Raw genomic sequence first — 18608 nt, 5'->3', positions numbered from 1 at the left:
ATAATCTCTGCAGAGATAAAAACAGTTTAAATATAAAATGATCCAGTGTAAGTTTATGATGTTCCTGCTATAACAAAACCCAACAAAAAAAGTAGAGTTTATGAAAAGCAGCAAAATAAAAAAACCTCTCTGAGTTAAACATAAAAGCAGTAACATGAAATGACTGCATGTTAACACAGCCGGTGACTCTTGCTTCTCTCTTTTATGAAGAGATTTCTTTTAGGATACGACTTCACACTAATGCTGTAACCTTGACGGAGACTGGTGTGAGGTTAATGGTAGGAGGGATGTTTGGAGGTTAGATTTCTGTGACGTCAAACTTATGTAGAGAAGCTAATGTCGATACCTCCATTCACTCACAAGACCCTGTATGATACTAAAGCACAATCAACATGGCCTCGTGGTGCCTTTTAGACATTAAACAATACAATGTTTACAGGCTGAGGCCCAAAGATTTTCTTTTTTTGGCAAAATTCTGACAAAAAGTAGATAAAGTTTTAACATTTTTACTCATAAAAAGTTTTTCAATTAATTTTAGTACCAGATCTTTTAATACACCATTGACTGAGTCTCATGAAATGCCCTTTTATTTTTGATTGAGCTTGATATTCAAATATATATATATATATATCAGAAGTCCATTAACTTCTCCAAAACACCGTAGCAGGTTTCCAGTGGGAATTACTATGCATAATTCATCTTGCCACTTTTGTAATGTTTGTGATTAATTTGTTTGATTTCAGGTGATGTTTACACACAATTATGTGAAATGTTGGACCAATAAATGCAACTGAGATTAATAGGTATTTTTTAGAAGTTGTATTTCATGGTTTTTATTACAGTGCAATGAATAAATATCTTCAAATGCAGAAAATGTCTCATGTTTATTTTTTTAAGTAATTAAAATACAAATAAAATGTGGGACACAAAATATGAAAGAAAAATAATGGATAACTAAATGAGATTAAATATGCTTCGTTAAAAATGATCTGTAAAATATCACAAAATTACACAAACCTTTCCAGAAAATATGATCTTGTAGTACTTTGTTAATGTGTGAACTGCTTCTTCTCATGTCGCTATTTAGAATAGTTCCCCATTAAGAGCCTTTTCAGACTTATACTTGAACTGATCTGATGTACAGATTGCTAGTTCTCCTTTATTTAACTGTGGCCAGTGAAGATTGCATTTTCTTCTCAAGTGTATTTTCCTACACTAACTGACATATAAAACTTCTTGTATAAGTAAAAAATAAAGGTATATTACAAATACGACCCAAAAATGATCACAAAACAACACTCATTTTTTCTTCACTTGAGCGTAGAGATCCTCTGGGACGTCAGCAGCCTGTCTTAAGCTGCTCGCTGTCTCTGACACGTTGACCTGTGCATACAGCGTATCCTGCTGCTGTCCACTGTCCTGCTCCGAGGCCGAGGACGGTTCAGGTCTCCGCTTGGAGAAGTCGATCTCTCCATAATGGATGTCTTCTTCTGTTTTGCTGGTTGGCATTTGAAGAGTCAGCTCGTCACCTCTTTGACTCTGTGAGAAAAAAGGTGCTAAATGATACGTCTGAATACTGATTCAGGTTAAATTAGTTGCTGCTAGATTACAGTGCAACCTTTAATATTGTTGTACAGTACTTCTAGACTGGCTGATAAATTATACTAAATTACAACCCTCACTAGAGTCAGGCCATATCTTGAAGGTAGGGGCTATGCTGTCGCCCTTAGTGATCATTATTCAGAGAGTGGAGTCCCCCAGGGTTCGATTCTCGGGCCTCCATTATTCAACCTCTGTGTGCTTCCACTAGGCCAAATCATGAAAGACAAAAAGACTGCTTATCATAGCTATCCAAATAACGTCCAAATCCAAATAAATAATATGGATGGAAACTTATTTCCTTCAGTTAAATCAAGATAAGAAAGTTGATTTTGCAACAAGGAGGAAAGACTCAAAGTTATCACTCAGGTTACATTATAAAGACTAAAGGCAAACATTTTATATTCATATACTTATCAATGCAATTGTACAAAAGGATGAACATAGAAAACTATGAAGAAGAGTAGGCTACACTAATGGTTTGTCTGTTTTTTCTCACTTACATGGGCGGGGTGGGCGGAGGCGGGTAATGTTCCTGTTTCTTAACCGCTTCAACATTTCATCTTGCTTTAAAAAATATAGACTAAAGGCAAGAGCATGTCATTCCTAATGTACTAACTACCAGACCTTCGTAAATGTATGTATGACTTTAGCAGACTTGGAGAATGTGTTTCAGAGAGTATTCATACATATTAAAATGAGTGGGAAATAACAATTAAGGTTATGCTAACAAAACTGACGTTATTTTGGTTTTAGTTAATTAGGCTAATGTCATAACCTTTGGTAATTTGATATATATTTCGTTTTTTTTGTGAAATTTAATTTTGAATCTTCCCAGTTTACATAGCTATTGAATAATACTTAAAGGTAGGATTGATAGTGTTGTTCAAATACATTTTTTGTTATATTTGTTGAAATTCTCATTGCATGACAGGGTGCTCCAACTTTAGCCATTTTCAGATCTAAACTTAAAACAGTTTAGATTTCTTACAGTTTCCAAACACAGCATGTTGCTAACAGGTTGTTTTGTCACATTTGTTGTACTTCTTAATATTTAACCTCTCAAAGATTGTCAACTTAGTATTAAGACAGATGCTTTCGACATAGTCACTGTGAGCAGATTTAAAATATTCACAACGCACACTGTACAACGAAGTTTAATATTCACCTGAGTTTGTGGACGTTTCGACTTAAACCACCTGGAAGACATGAGAGAGCTGTCAGAATAATTATTGTACTGTCTGTTTCAGGTTAAATAAATAGTGTGCTGCCAATAGAGAGTAAGGACTGATGGGAGACAGACATTATTGAATGTGCATCAGTGGAAAGAAAATCAAGATTGATACTTAAGTTTTGTCAAAGTCAAGTCGCAGAACAGGTGCAGAAATGAGCAAAACTGACAGATCACATACTCATCCATGCCCTCGGGGTTACCAACATCGGTTTAGTTAAAACGTTATTGCCAGAAACTGAATTAATTTAACTAATTTACTTACCAAACACAGATAGCAAGGCAGATGAGTATGATGACAAGGATCCCTCCAAGAGCTGAACCCCACTGTAGTGAGCTGACAGAGCTCTCTGTTCATAGAAACACAAAACCAGGTGACTAAAAGAAAACAAAGGATGAATGTAGATATGTAACAATACAGGTGTAACCATTATTTGTATAGGGTCATTTCATAAAAATGCAGTAAAAAAAGTGCTTCACAGAGAACTAAAAAAAACAAGTGAAAAACAGAAAAGAGAGGAGAGCAGATTAGATTCAATTAAACAGATTCAGTTCAGTTCTACATTTACCTGCATTATTAATCCGTGACGACGTCTGATTACCGAGATCATTTGTGGCCACACAGTAATAATCTTCTATATCTGTCACAGAGGTCACCTTGAAGCTGTAAAAGTCTCCTTCAGATACACTGACCGGTCCGTCTTTGCTGGTCTTAATCCAGGTGTAGCGGATGACGGGAGGATTGGCTCTGCTGGAGCAGGTCAGGTTCACCCGGCTACCTGCTGACACCAAACCTGATGGACTGATGGACACTGAGGTGTCTTTAGGAGCATCTGAGGAAGACGTGAGATTCACTTTATTCATTAAAATCATTCCATGAATCATCATGTGCTGACAGGATCTAATAACAAACACTTTATTATCTTACATGAAACATTGAGCGTTTTTCTCTCCTCTGCTGTCTTGACGTCTTTTCCTTCATTTAAAGGATATCTGGCTGAACAGGTGATGTTGAATCCATCATGTTCGTCTGACAGAGTGAAGGTCTTCTGGATTTTAGTTGTGAAGGTTCGATCTGTGTTTTCCTCTATTTTGTTGTGAGGGTCTTGTTGGAGAGTCCAGGTGAGTTCAGGAGGGGAGTGTGGACAGGGAGTGAAAGCTGAGCAGGTTATAGTGACAGACTGATTCTCCTTCAGATCACCTGAGATCTCAATGCTGGGCCTCGGAGGAGAATCTGGAGTTTCAAGTCAAACACAGATTGTACAATAAAAAATAGATTATGATATTAGAACACTTTTGTGAAAGCTGACACAAAAGGTGTCAATCTTGTATTGAAAATGCATAAAGTGTCTAAGGTTTGCTTTTTAATATCCCCAAAATGTGATCATTTTAATGTCAAACTTTAACAACAGAATCAGTGTTTAATCAAAATTTAAGTTCATGTCAAAGTGAAAAACCTCCAAAATTAAAAAGTTGCAACTTTCACTTTTTATTCTAAACAATAACGTTATAGACTGACTGATAAAAAAACAAAACTCTCTTACCTTTGACTGTTATTTGAAGAGGATCACAAGAAGCTGTTGCCCTGAATGATCCGTTCTCAATTCTGAAGTAGTACCAGTCTGTGTAACTTGTGTTCACAATGGAAAATAAAGTGGTGCAGTTTTTCTGACTCAGGTCTCCAGTAAGACTCATTGGATAGATATTATCCGTACTGCTACTGTTGAAAATCACATTATGTGGATTTTTAGCAAAATCTTGGTTACTTTTAATCCACACGCCGAAGGTTGATCTTGTGCTGTTGAATTCCTCTTCTGATTTAACTGTAAAGTTACATGGGATTTGCAGACAGGATCCACTCAGTGCTTCCATCTGCTTTGGTGTAGTGATGAATAGGGCTGTTCTTTCAGGACAAACAGCCAAAGCACCTGTGAAACAGACTCATGATGAACAAATTGTGGAGCAAAATCTGCATGAAGAGAAAGTTCATGATGCACAAACTGTAATTCAGCAGCAACATGTTTGGTCTTTTTAACAATGTCAGTATGAAACATTTCACTGCAGACAGAGCATGAACAGTTGGAAAAAGTAACATCTCCAAATAAAAGTGACTTAACAAACAGCTCACCTGAAACAAAGAAGAAGCTCAGTAACACGATGGCTGTCACCATTTTCACAGACTGGACTGAAATGACACTCATCACCTGGATTTGGCAAAAAGTTACTTTTCATAAAATATATTTTTAAACAAAGCATTCATGTTCTTTTAAAGCCACCTCAAATGAATACATTCAAACCAGGAACTCTCCATGTACAAGCAGATGTTACTATGTTATAATAGTGATTAATAATCTCTGCAGAGTTAAAAACAGTTTAAATATAAAACGATCCAGTGTGAGTTTATGATGTTTCTGCTAAAACAAAACCCAACAAATAAAAGTAGAGTTCATGAAAATCAGCAAAATAAAAAAAACTTCCCTGAGTTAAACATAAAAGCAGTAACATGTTATCTTACCAATTTGTGAATGTCAGCAGAACTGCAACAGACCCAGTAGCTACCCGACTTCCCTGCTAAGCCGTTGTGATATAAAAGCAAACATGAAATGACTGAAATACTGCCGAAAAAGAAGAAGAAGTCTTCACTCCTCCTGTTCGCACCCTGTGAATGAGGAAGTCATCTTTTGAGACAACTTGATCTCATCAGGGTGCGAATAACATATTTATTTTCAAACATGATTTTTATCACATGACTCACAGCAAGCCTGTATGCCTTATTAGGGGCCGAACAGTTATGCTGCTGGTCCCTCTTGTTTTTGTCGATATTATCTTCTCCTGTAGTTCTTGGAGACTACTAAGACTACTAAACGTCATCATGCCGACTCGTCCACCATTACAGCCTCGTTGTTTATACTCGCGCTCATGTGACCGTGGTGTAGTTTATTTATATCCTAATGTTAGCTTTTTACTTCATAAAAGTGGTGTTGATTTGTGGAGATTATCTTGCTGAACAAAACGTATAAGTATCATAAACGTTTGTTTGCCGAGGAGCTTATTTTCTGCAATAATCCAAAACCCAATGTGAAAATCCCATTGGCTTTTTGTCAAGGTAACCAGGGAGATGCTAACTTCCTGGCTTGTCTACAAAAATACGTCATCCCTGGAGCACCCTAAAGAGGGAGTTTAATTACGAGTAGTTTATTTGTTGTGGTACTGTTTTGTTATTACTGAGGAGGATGATTTGAGACCATCAGTACAGAAAGCCAGTGTTCATCATATCAGATCATATAACCAAAGAGTAATTTATTATACAACAAACAGCTGTTTCTTCTGTAGGAAAGGTCAGATAATACAAGTTAATACGTAGCAGCTGTATACTGTGTTATTGCTGTTACCTTGACTGTTAGCCAACAGAGATTTATAATGTAGATCTGCATGTCGTTCACTGTCAACTATCAAGTGATCCAGTTAGTTTAGATAAAGATCTAGATGTACTCATGCTGAATTTCTTATTTTTAAACATGCAACTTCTCAGTAATGTTAGCAAATACAGAAGTGGTGAAGTGCTGTTGTTGACAGGGCGTGGGAAATGTAGAGCTAATATGAACACTTCAATATTTATTTATTTATTACAAGTCATGTTGTCGTCGCAATACTGAACAATGTTATCACACATCTCAGATTTTACTCGTATCCTGCAGGCCTACACTCACCTTAAAACCAGAGGAGCAAACTAACAAATCAAGTTCCTCAGAAAGTGTTCCACGTCAAAGAGTAAATAGTCAATAAGTGAATAATAAACACAATTCTGGACTGATGAAGACGTTTTGTCGCTATGACGATCCTGCAGAAGGACTTGTCGATAAAACCCAGCCAACCAACTTCCCCTTTTTACTCAGTTCTCAGCTTTTTCTCACGCTCTGTTCATGACTTCACCAGTTTACATCCCACCACTTCTCTTTGGCTGTGAGGTGTCTATGTTTCCTTCTAGAACTGAAAATAATATTTATTAATACCAACATCATGCCTCAACTTATTCTAAAGTGTATTTCACACATGTAGGTAGCACAGAGTTTATGCTGACTTGTGCACAGTCTGTATCACTGCTGCTCTGCATTGCCGTGCTGATGAGAGAACCTCAATGATTAAAACGCTTTGTTCACTTCAAATGCTTTTAATTCAGCAGTCTTATACACATGTATATACAAACACAAATGAGAAAATACCTGATAAAAATTAACACTTTCTGCTTCCTCATCACCTGAATTTAACTGTCCTTTTACCAAACATATATATATTCACATACAAAGAAATCCCGTTGAGGCAATGAAAAATAATTACCATAAGAATGCCATAAATCAGCACAATCTTACAAAAACTAATGATGAAGCTGCTATATATTATATTCATGTTATCTAATGTCCTGTTTGCACTCTGTTCATCTTACCAATCGTCTGCAAAGTAAAGCCATTAAATATTTAACAATAAGCTGAATGAGAAATAGAGAAATATTCCATCTATGGTGAACATGACATCATCTTCTTCTCCTTCATGATGCTTGGATCTCAATCACTCTGTTGACATAGTCTGCTTCTACTGCGTCCTGTGGACATGAAACAACAGAGAGAGAGAGAGAGAGAGAGAGAGAGAGAGAGAGAGAGAGAGAGAGAGAGAGAGAGAGAGAGAGAGAGAGGTGTTAAGTGCTCTGTTGTGAGTCTACCGTGGTTTGAAGAGAAATGCCAGCAGCACATTTTATTGTTGAAAGAATAATGTACCTGTTGCTCACCTTCACTGGTTTGTTGCAGCATCTTGATCTAAACCACCTGAACGAAAAGGAAACGAAGGAATAAAAGTAATAAATGAACTTTTCAAAGAGACCAATAAGTCTTTAGCTGCAAATGACCATATCATAGAAAAGTGTTTCTCACCACTCAAAGATGATGATTGTACTGTAGAGCGCTACGATTCCCAGGATCTTCAGTGTAACGTAGACGACAGCCCCAAACTCTGGATTATCTGTAACAAGACAGCATGGTCACCTTCTCCTTAATGGGAAATGTTACGGCTCTAAAACATCATCAACCTGAATTCCTTCTGTTAACCTCAAACATAAACTGGTTTATAGCATCATTTCATACAAATGCAATAAAAGGTGTTTTACAGGGTACTCAAACAAACAAACAAACAAACAAACAAACAAACAAAGCAATACAGAAAACTAGAAAAACAGAAAAGAGAGGAGAGCAGATTAAATTAAACACATTCAGTTCAGTTCTACATTTACCTGCATTATTAATCCGTGATGTCTGATTACCGAGATCATTTGTGGCCACACAGTAATAATCTTCTATATCTGTCACAGAGGTCACCTTGAAGCTGTAAAAGTCTCCTTCAGCTACACTGACAGGTCCGTCTTTGCTGGTCTTGAACCAGGTGAAGCTGACGGGAGGATTGGCTCTGCTGGAGCAGGTCAGGTTCACCAGGCTACCTGCTGACACCAAACCTGATGGACTGATGGACACTGAGGTGTTCTTGGGAGCATCTGAGGAAAATGTGAGATTAACTTTATTCATTAAAATCATCCCATGAATCATCATGTGCTGACAGGATCTAATAACGAACACTTTATTATCTTACATGAAACATTGAGCGTCGTTCTCTCCTCTGCTGTCTTGACGTCTTTTCCTTCATTTACAGGATATCTGGCTGAACAGGTGATGATGAATCCATCATGTTCGTCTGACAGAGTGAAGGTCTTCTGGATTTTAGTTGTGAAGGTTCGATCTGGGTTTTCCTCTATTTTGTTGTGAGGGTCTTGTTGGAGAGTCCAGGTGAGTTTAGGAGGGGAGTGTGGACAGGGAGTGAAAGCTGAGCAGGTTATAGTGACAGACTGCTTCTCCTTCAGATCACCTGAGATCTCAATGCTGGGCTTTGGAGGAGAATCTGGAGTTTCAAATCAAACACAGATTGTACAATAAAAAATAGATCATGATAGATTAGAACACTTTTTTAAAAACCAAAGCTGACACAGAAGGTGACAATCTTGTTTTGAAAATGCAGAAAGTGTCTAAGGTTTGCTTTTAATATCCCAACATGTGACCATTTTAATGTGAAACTGTAACAACAGAATCAGTGTTTAATGAGAATTTAAATTCATGGCAAAGTGAAAAACCTCCAAAATTAGAAAGTTGCAAATTTCACTTTTTATTCTAAACAATAACGTTATAGACTCAATGATAAATAATAAAAGTAGAACTCTCTTACCTTTGACTTTTATTTGAAGACTATCACAATAAGTTGTTGCCCTGAACGGTCCGTTCTCAATTCTGAAGAAGTAGTTGTCTGTGTAACTTGTGTTTACACTGGAAAATAAAGTGGTGCAGTTATTCTGACTCAGGTCTCCAGTAAAACTCATTGGATAGATATTATCCATCCTGCTGCTATTGAAAATCACAGAGTTTTGATATTTGGCAAAATCTTTGCTACTTTTCATCCACACTCCGAAGGTTGTTCTTGTGCTGTTGAATTTCTTTCCTTGTTTAACTGTAAAGTTACATGGGATTTGCAGGCAAGATCCACTCAGTGCTTCCATCTGCTTTGGTGCAGTCATGAATAGGCCTGAGGTTCTAGGACAATCAGCCAAAGCACCTGTGAAACAGACTCATGATGAACAAATTGTCGAGCAAAATCTGCATGAAAGAGAAAGTTCATGATGCACAAACTGTAATTCAGCAGCAACATTTTCTGTTCTTTTACTTCTAACAATGTCAGTATGAAACATTTCACTTTGCAGACAGAGCATGAACAGTTGGGAAAAGTAACCTCTCCACATAAAGGTGACTTAACAAACAGCTCACCTGAAACTAAGAAGACGCTCAGTAACATGATGGCTGTCACCATTTTCACAGACTGGACTGAAATGACACTCATCACCTGGATTTGAAAAAAAGTTACTTTTCATATAACACCTTTTAAATGAAGCATTCATGTTCTTTTATAGCCACCTCAAATTAATACATTCAAACCAGGAACTCTCCGTGTACAACCAGATATTACTGTGTTATAATAGTGATTCATTATCTCTAAAAAGTTGAAAACAGTTCAAATATAAAATGATCCAGTGTGAGTTTATGATGTTTCTGCTAAAACAAAACCCAACAAATAAAAGTAGAGTTCATGAAAAGCAGCAAAATAAAGAAACCTCTCTGAGTTAAACATAAAAGCAGTAACATAGGAGCCGGCAGCTAAAATGAAGAAACAGTTAGTTTTAAAATCAGACAATTTGTGAATGTCAGCAGAACTGCAACAGACCCAGTAGCTACCCGACTTCCCTGCTAAGCCGTTGTGATATAAAAGGAAATATGAAATGACTGAAATACTGCAGAAAAAGAAGAAGAAGAAGTCTTCACTCCTCCTGCTCACACCCTTTGAGTGAGGAAGTCATCTTTTGAGACAACTTGATCTCATCAGGGTGCGAATGACATTTATTCTCAAAGATTATTTTTATCACATGACTCACAGCAAGCCTGTATGCCTTATTAGGGGCCAAACAGTTATGCTGCTGGTCCCTCTTGTTTTTGTCAATATTATCTTCTCCTGTAGTTCTTGGAGACTACTAAGACTACTAAACGTCATCATGCCGACTCGTCCACCATTAGAGCCTTGTTGTTTATACTCGCGCTCATGTGACCGTGGTGTAGTTTATTTATAGCCTAATGTGAGCTTTTTACTTCATAAAAGTGGTGTTCATTTGTGGAGATTATCTTGCTGAACAAAATTTGTAAGTACACGTTTGTTTGCCACAGAGCTTGTTTTCTGCATTAATCCAAAACCCAATGTAAAAATCCCATTGGCTTTTTGTCGAGGTAACCAGGGCGATGCTAACTCCCTGGCTGGCCTTGAAAAATACGTCATCACTGGAGCACTCTATAGAGGGAGATTTATTACGAGTAGTTTATTTGTTGTGGTACTGTTTTGTTATTACTGAGGAGGAGGATTTGAGACCATCAGTACAGATAGCCAGTGTTCATCATATCAGATCATATAACCAAAGAGTAATTTATTATACAACAAACAGCTGTTTCTTCTGTAGGAAAGCTCAGATAATACAAGTTAATACGTAGCAACTGTATACTGTGTTATTGCTGTAACCTTCACTGTTAGCCAACAGAGATTTATAATGTATATCTGCATGTCGTTCACTGTCAACTATCAAGTGATCCACTTAGTTTAGATAAAGATCTAGATGTAGTCATGCTGAATTTCTTATTTTTAACCATGCAACTTCTCATTAATGTTAACAAATACAGAAGTGGTGAAGTGGTGACGCGCTGTTGTTGACAAGGTTAAAGAAGTTGTTGCCGTCTTGTTGCAGACTATACAGAGCCTCCGTGCTATTATTTTATTACCTTCGTAAAGTATAGCAGCAACATAACCCTCAGCTACACAAGCTAAAACAAAAGCAGTCTGTATGTAGTCTAACTGTTTAGCTTAGTTTTCCACATATCTTAAAATGGTTATAAACTAAGCAGCTGGCTGAGACAAAGCAGCCCCTCCTCCCTCTACCAGGCTGAAGAGGGAAATGTATAGCTCATATAAACACTTCAATATTAGTTTATTTATTACAAATCATATTGTCATCGCAATACTGGACAATGTTATCGCACATCTCAGATTTTACTCGTATCCTGCAGGCCTACACTCAGCTTAAATCCAGAGGAGCAAACTGACAAGTCAAGTTCCTCAGAAAGTGTTCCACGTCAAAGAGTAAATAGGCAATAAGTGAATAATAAAAACAATTCTGGACTGATGAAGATGTTTTGTCGCTATGACGATCCTGTAGAAGGACTTGTCGATAAAACCCAGCCAACCAACTTCCCCTTTTTACTCAGTTCTCAGCTTTTTCTCAGCGCTCTGTTCATGACTTCACCAGTTTACATTCCACCACTTCTCTTTGGCTGTGAGGTGTCTATGTTTCCTTGTAGAACTGAAAAGAATATTTATTAATACCAACATCATGCCTCAACTTATTCTAAAGTGTATTTCACACATGTAGGTAGCACAGAGTTTATGCTGACTTGTGCACAGTCTGTATCACTGCTGCTCTGCATTGCCGTGCTGATGAGAGAACCTCAGTGATTAAAACGCTTTGTTCACTTCAAATGCTTTTAATGCTTTTAATTCAGCAGTCTTATACACATGTATATACAAAAACATGATATATAATACTACAATATAATCTTGTAGTACATTGTTAATGTGTGAACTGCTTCTTCTCGTGTCACCATTTAGAATAGTTCCCCATTAAGAGCCTTTCGGACTTATACTTGCACTGATCTGATGTACAGATTGCTAATTTCACAGCAACAGTCATATGAGGTCAGTTCAGACATAAGATTTATTATACCTTGATGGCAAAACTATTTGAGCTGCAATGTGTGGAGGTTTAGAGTTCCCCTTTAACTGTGGCCAGTGAAGATTGCATTTTCCTCTCCAGTGTATTTTCCTACAATAACTGACATATAACACTTCTTGTATAAGTAAAAAATAAAGGTATATTACAAATACCACCCAAACATGATCACAAAACAACACTCAGTTTTTCTTCACTTGAGCGTAGAGATCCTCTGGGACGTCAGCAGCCTGTCTTAAGCTGCTCGCTGTCTCTGACACGTTGACCTGTGCATACAGCGTATCCTGCTGCTGTCCACTGTCCTGCTCCGAGGCCAAGGACGGTTCAGGTCTCCGCTTGGAGAAGTCGATCTCTCCATAATGGATGTCTTCTTCTGTTTTGCTGGCTGGCATTTCAAGAGTCAGCTCGTCACCTCTTTGACTCTGTGAAAAAAAAGGTGATAAAGGTGCTAAATGATACGTCTGAATACTGATTCAGGTTAAATTAGTTGATGCTGGTAGATTACAGTGCAACCTTTAATATTGTTTTACAGTACTTCTAGACTGGCTGAAAAATTACACTAAATTACAACCCTCACTAGAGTCAGACCATATCTTGAAGGTAGGGGCTATGCTGTTGCGCTTAGTGATCATTATTCAGAGAGTGGAGTCCCCCAGGGTTCGATTCTCGGGCCTCCATTATTCAACCTCTGTGTGCTTCCACTAGGCCAAATCATGAAAGACAAAAAGACTGCTCATCATAGCTATCCAAGTAACGACCAAATCCAAATAAATAATATGGATGGAAAGTTATTTCCTTCAGTTAAATCAAGATGAGAAAATTGATTTTGCAACAAGGAGGAAAGACTCAAAGTTATCACTCAGGTTACATTATAAAGACTAAAGGCAAACATTTTGTATTCATATACTTATCAATGCAATTGTACAAAAGTATGACCATAGAAAACTATGAAGAAGAGTAGGCTACACTAATGGTTTGTTTGTTTTTTCTCACTTACATGGGCGGGGTGGGCGGAGGCGGGTAATGTTCCTGTTTCTTAACCGCTTCAACATTTCATCTTCCTTTAAAAAATATAGACTAAAGGCAAGAGCAAGTCATTCGTAATGTACTAACTACCAGTCCTTTGTAAATGTATGTATGACTTTAGCAGACTTGGAGAATGTGTGTTTCAGAGAGTATTCATACATATTAAAATGAGTGGGAAATAACAATTAAGGTTATGCTAACAAAACTGATGTTATTTTGGTTTTAGTTAATTAGGCTAATGTCATAACCTTTGGTAATTTGATATATATTTCGTTATTTTTGTGCAATTTAATTTTTAATCTTCCCAGTTTACATAGTTATTGAATAACACTTAAAGGTAGGATTGATAGTGTTGTTCAAATAATTTTTTTTTTATATTTGTTGAAATTCTCATTGCATGACAGGGTGCTCCAACTTTAGCCATTTTCAGATCTAAACTTAAAACAGTTTAGATTTCTTACAGTTTCCAAACACAGCATGTTGCTAACAGGTTGTTTTGTCACATTTGTTGTACTTCTTAATATTTAACCTCTCAAAGATTGTCAACTTAGTATTAAGACAGATGCTTTCGACATAGTCACTGTGAGCAGATTTAAAATATTCACCACACACACTGTACAATGAAGTTTAATATTCACCTGAGTTTGTGGACGTTTCGACTTAAACCACCTGGAAGACATGAGAGAGCTGTCAGAATAATTATTGTACTGTCTGTTTCAGGTTAAATAAATAGTGTGCTGCCATTAGAGAGTAAGGACTGATGGGAGACAGACATTATTGAATGTGCATCAGTGGAAAGAAAATCCAGATTGAAACTAAAGTTTTGTCAAAGTCAAGTCGCAGAAATGAGCAAAACTGACAGATTACATACTCATCCATGCCCTCAGGGTTACCAACATAGGTTTGGTTGAAACTTTAATGCCAGAAACTGAATTAATTTACTTACCAAACACAGATAGCAAGGCAGATGAGTATGATGAAAAGGATCCCTCCAAGAGCTGAACCCCACTGTAACGAGCTGACAGAGCTCTCTGTTCATAGAAACACAAAACCAGGTGACGAAAAAAAACAAAGGATAATTGTAGACATGTAACAATACAGGTGTAACAATTATTTGTATACGGTCATTTCATAAAAAAAACTAAAACAAAACAAGTGAAAAACAGAAAAGAGAGGAGAGCAGATTAAATTAAACACATTCAGTTCAGTTTTACATTTACCTGCATTATTAATCCGTGATGTCTGATTACCGAGATCATTTGTGGCCACACAGTAATAATCTTCTATATCTGCCACAGAGGTCACCTTGAAGCTGTAAAAGTCTCCTTCAGATACATTGACAGGTCCGTCTTTGCTGGTCTTGAACCAGGTGAAGCTGACGGGAGGATTGGCTCTGCTGGAGCAGGTCAGGTTCACCAGACTACCTGCTGACACCAAACCTGATGGACTGATGGACACTGAGGTGTCTTTGGGAGCATCTGAGGAAAATGTGAGATTCACTTTATTCATTAAAATCATCCCATGAATCATCATGTGCTGACAGGATCTAATAACAAACACTTATTATCTTACATGAAACACTGAGCGTCGTTCTCTCCTCTGCTGTCTTGACGTCTTTTCCTTCATTTACAGGATATCTGGCTGAACAGGTGATGTTGAATCCATCATGTTCGTCTGACAGAGTGAAGGTCTTCTGGATTTTAGTTGTGAAGGTTCGATCCGGGTTTTCCTCTATTTTGTTGTGAGGGTCTTGTTGGAAAGTCCAGATGAGTTCAGGAGCGGAGTGTGGACAGGGAGTGAAAGCTGAGCAGGTTATAGTGACAGACTCCTTCTCCTTCAGATCACCTGAGATCTCAATGCTGGGCCTCGGAGGAGAATCTGGAGTTTCAAATCAAACACAGATTGTACAATAAAAAAATAGATTATGATATTAGAACACTTTTGTGAAAGCTGACACAGAAGGTGTCAATCTTGTATTGAAAATGCATAAAGTGTCTAAGGTTTGCTTTTTAATATCCCCAAAATGTGACCATTTTAATGTGAAACTGTAACAACAGAATCAGTGTTTAATAAGAATTTAAGTTCATGGCAAAGTGAAAAACCTCCAAAATAAAAAAGATGCAACTTTCACTTTTTATTCTAAACAATAACATTATAGACTGACTGATAAAAAACAAAACTCTCTTACCTTTGACTTTTATTCTGCAATTATCCAAAACCCAATGTAAAAATCCCATTGGCTTTTTGTCGAGGGAACCAGGGCGATGCTAACTTCCTGGCTGGCCTACAAAAATACGTCATCCCTGGAGCACTCTATAGAGCAGGGGTGGGCAATTAATTTTTACAAGGGGCCACATGAGAAACCTGAGTTGTGTTGGAGGGCCGAACCAACAATAACTTGAACTCAATTCTGCTCAGTATTAATTTTCCCCATTGTAAAAAGCATTAAATTATATATTTTTGATTAGTTGCTACTCGTAATCAGAAGAATAAGGATATTCTGTAAATATTTATATAAATATATGAAATTGTGGTGTAGGTCATATAGGAAAATACTCCTATAGAAGTAATAAACAGTAAAAACAATAATTGCATCAGTGTTTCATTTTATTTTTAACATGTTAATCTTCCCAAATACTGAATAGGTGTTTTACAGTATGTTAAAGATAGGCAATTGTCAACTTGATGCAAAAAGCAATAAATGCTTTTAATGTTTTACACTTCATTTTACTTGTTCAGTGGGAAAAATCCAGCCTGCTCTGGGCTTGAACAAGTGCATTGAAATCTGGCTGAATGTCTGAGGTGGATATGCGAAGGACAGCTGAGAGGTGGTCATCAGTGATAGAGGATCTGTATCTGGATTTGTTGAACTTCATCACTGAGAATGTCTGTTCACATACTGTACGTAGGTAGATCCAAAGAGGACTAGAATCTTCTGAGCATGACTCCTCATGTGTGGAAAGTTCTCCTCTTTGAGGGAAGAGTAGAAGTCAAGTAGTGAGACTGACCTAAAGTGCTCTGCCAGAAGTGTGTCAGACTGCAGGTCAATCAGTTCCATCTGAACATCACTGGGTGCATTCTCCACACTGCAGGTGAAGGGAGAACCTGCCAGCTTGTCCCATTTTAGTCCCAACTTGTCCAAACATGCATTTACCTCCGTGAATAAATCACTCCCGGTTGTTGTCCCTTTCATTGACTGCATGGCTGCCAGCTCCTCCGTGATTTTAAAGTCCGTAGATATCCCACGTATGAAAATGAGTAGCTGGGCAGTGTCACGTACATCGCAGCTCTCATCCAAAGCCAGGGAAAAATAGTCGAAGCTGACCGCTCTGTTCTTCAGCTGAAGTTCCAGATTCCCCGCGATGTCCTCAACCCTCCCCGTTACAGTCCGATGGGAGAGGGGGACGTTCTCAAAAGCTCCCTTTTTGTCCGGGCATATTAGGGCAGCAGAGTCCAGCAAACACTCCTTAATAAACTCCCCGTCAGAAAACGGTTTACTTTTTCTGGCGATTTTGTGGGATATGACATAACTTGTCTTGACAGCTGCATCTCTGGATGTGCAACGTTTAGTAAAAAGTCCTTGTTGGTTTTGCGGCTTAGCTAGCAAAGCATCCGACTCCCTTGCGCGCTCTTGTTCAGACAAGTTCTTGTATTTCTCCTCACGTAGTGGCGATTCAAATTGTAATCCTTGAACACGGCGACCTGCACACCACAAACTAAGCACACGCCTTTACCTTTGACTTCTGTAAATAGATATTTAGCAGTCCATGTCTTGTTGAAAACGCGGCATTCGGTATCGAGTTTTCTTTTGTTGCCGTGGGCTGACATGTTGAGGGCGAGCTTAGCTTACCAGCATCACATGTAGCTGTTTACCTACGCATGTGCGTGACTACGTAAATAAAAAAACCTTTTCAAAAGAAAAGCAACACAGCCGTATTGCGTGCACAGCATAAATAGGCCTATTTTTTTATTTATGTTCAGATTTACTTGACCTCACGCGGGCCAGACAGGGACAGCCAACGGGCCGGATGTGGCCCGCGGGCCGTAAAATGCCCAGGTCTGCTATAGAGGGAGTTTTATTACGAGTAGTTTAGTTGTTGTAGTACCGTTTTGTTATTACAGAGGAGGATGATTTGAGACCATCAGTACAGATAGCCAGTGTTTAATTAGACAAATATGCAAGAAACTCATCATATCAGATCATATAACCAAAGAGAAATTAATTATACAACAAACAGCTGTTTCTTCTGTAGGAAAGCTCAGATAATACAAGTTAATACATAGCAGCTGTATACTGTGTTATTGCTGTAACCGTGACTGTTAGCCAACAGAGATTTATAATGTAGATCTGTATGTCGTTCACTGTCAACTATCAAGTGATCAGTTAGTTTAGATAAAGATCTAGATGTACTCATGCTGAATTTCTTCATTTTTACACATGCAACTTCTCAGCAATGCTAGCAAATACAGAAGTGGTGAAGTGCTGTTGTTAATAAGGCGTGGGAAATGTAAAGCTAATATGAACACTTCAATATTTATTTATTTATTACAAGTCGTATTGTCATCACAATACTGAACAATGTTATCGCACATCTCAGATTTTACTCGTATCCTGCAGGCCTACACTCAGCTTAAATCCAGAGGAGCAAACTAACAAGTCAAGTTCCTCAGAAAGTGTTCCACGTCAAAGAGTAAATAGTCAATAAGTGAATAATAAACACAATTCTGGACTGAGGAGGACGTTTTGTCGCTATGACGATCCTGCAGAAGGACTTGTCGATAAAACCCAGCCAACCAACTTCCCCTTTTTACTCAGTTCTCAGCTTTTTCTCACGCTCTGTTCATGACTTCACCAGTTTACATCCCACCACTTCTCTTTGGCTGTGAGGTGTCTATGTTTCCTTGTAGAACTGAAAAGAATATTTATTAATACCAACATCATGCCTCAAATTATTCTAAAGTGTATTTCACAAATGTAGGTAGCACAGAGTTTATGCTGACTTGTGCACAGTCTATATCACTGCTGCTCTGCATTGCCGTGCTGATGAGAGAACCTTAGTGATTAAAACACTTTGTTCACTTCAAATGCTTTAAATCTTTTAATTCAGCAGTCTTATATACATGTATATTCAAAAAAACGGTATATAATACTACAATATAATCTTGTAGTACATTGTTAATGTGTGAACTGCTTCTTCTCATGTCACCATTTAGAATAGTTCCCCATTAAGAGCCTTTTCGGACTTATACTTACACTGATCTGATGTACAGATTGCTAATCGCACAGCAACAGTCATATGAGGTCAGTTCACACATATGATTTATTATATCTTGATGGCTAAA

General features: G+C 37.7%; 2 protein-coding genes across 2 annotated transcripts; both read right to left on the bottom strand.

The window, feature by feature from the left end:
• Positions 1–3714: 3714 nt before the first annotated feature.
• On the bottom strand, positions 3715–5031 carry LOC141759559 (sialic acid-binding Ig-like lectin 9). The gene is made up of 3 exons (XM_074621715.1): positions 4959–5031; positions 4375–4758; positions 3715–4064 (listed from the first exon to the last, which is right to left on the bottom strand). Exons 1-3 carry the CDS (start codon positions 5029–5031, stop codon positions 3715–3717), a joined length of 807 nt encoding a protein of 268 aa, XP_074477816.1.
• Positions 5032–7376: 2345 nt separating this feature from the next.
• Positions 7377–9727, bottom strand: LOC141760091 (sialic acid-binding Ig-like lectin 10). The gene is made up of 7 exons (XM_074622740.1): positions 9685–9727; positions 9092–9475; positions 8465–8770; positions 8112–8369; positions 7756–7843; positions 7614–7650; positions 7377–7430 (listed from the first exon to the last, which is right to left on the bottom strand). Exons 1-7 carry the CDS (start codon positions 9725–9727, stop codon positions 7377–7379), a joined length of 1170 nt encoding a protein of 389 aa, XP_074478841.1.
• Positions 9728–18608: the final 8881 nt, after the last annotated feature.

This window comes from Sebastes fasciatus, chromosome 21, assembly GCF_043250625.1.
Source record: "Sebastes fasciatus isolate fSebFas1 chromosome 21, fSebFas1.pri, whole genome shotgun sequence".
Taxonomy (NCBI): Eukaryota; Metazoa; Chordata; class Actinopteri; order Perciformes; family Sebastidae; genus Sebastes; species Sebastes fasciatus.
The sequence above is the reverse complement of the archived record's forward strand: the minus strand, read 5'-3'. Positions and strand labels throughout refer to the sequence as shown.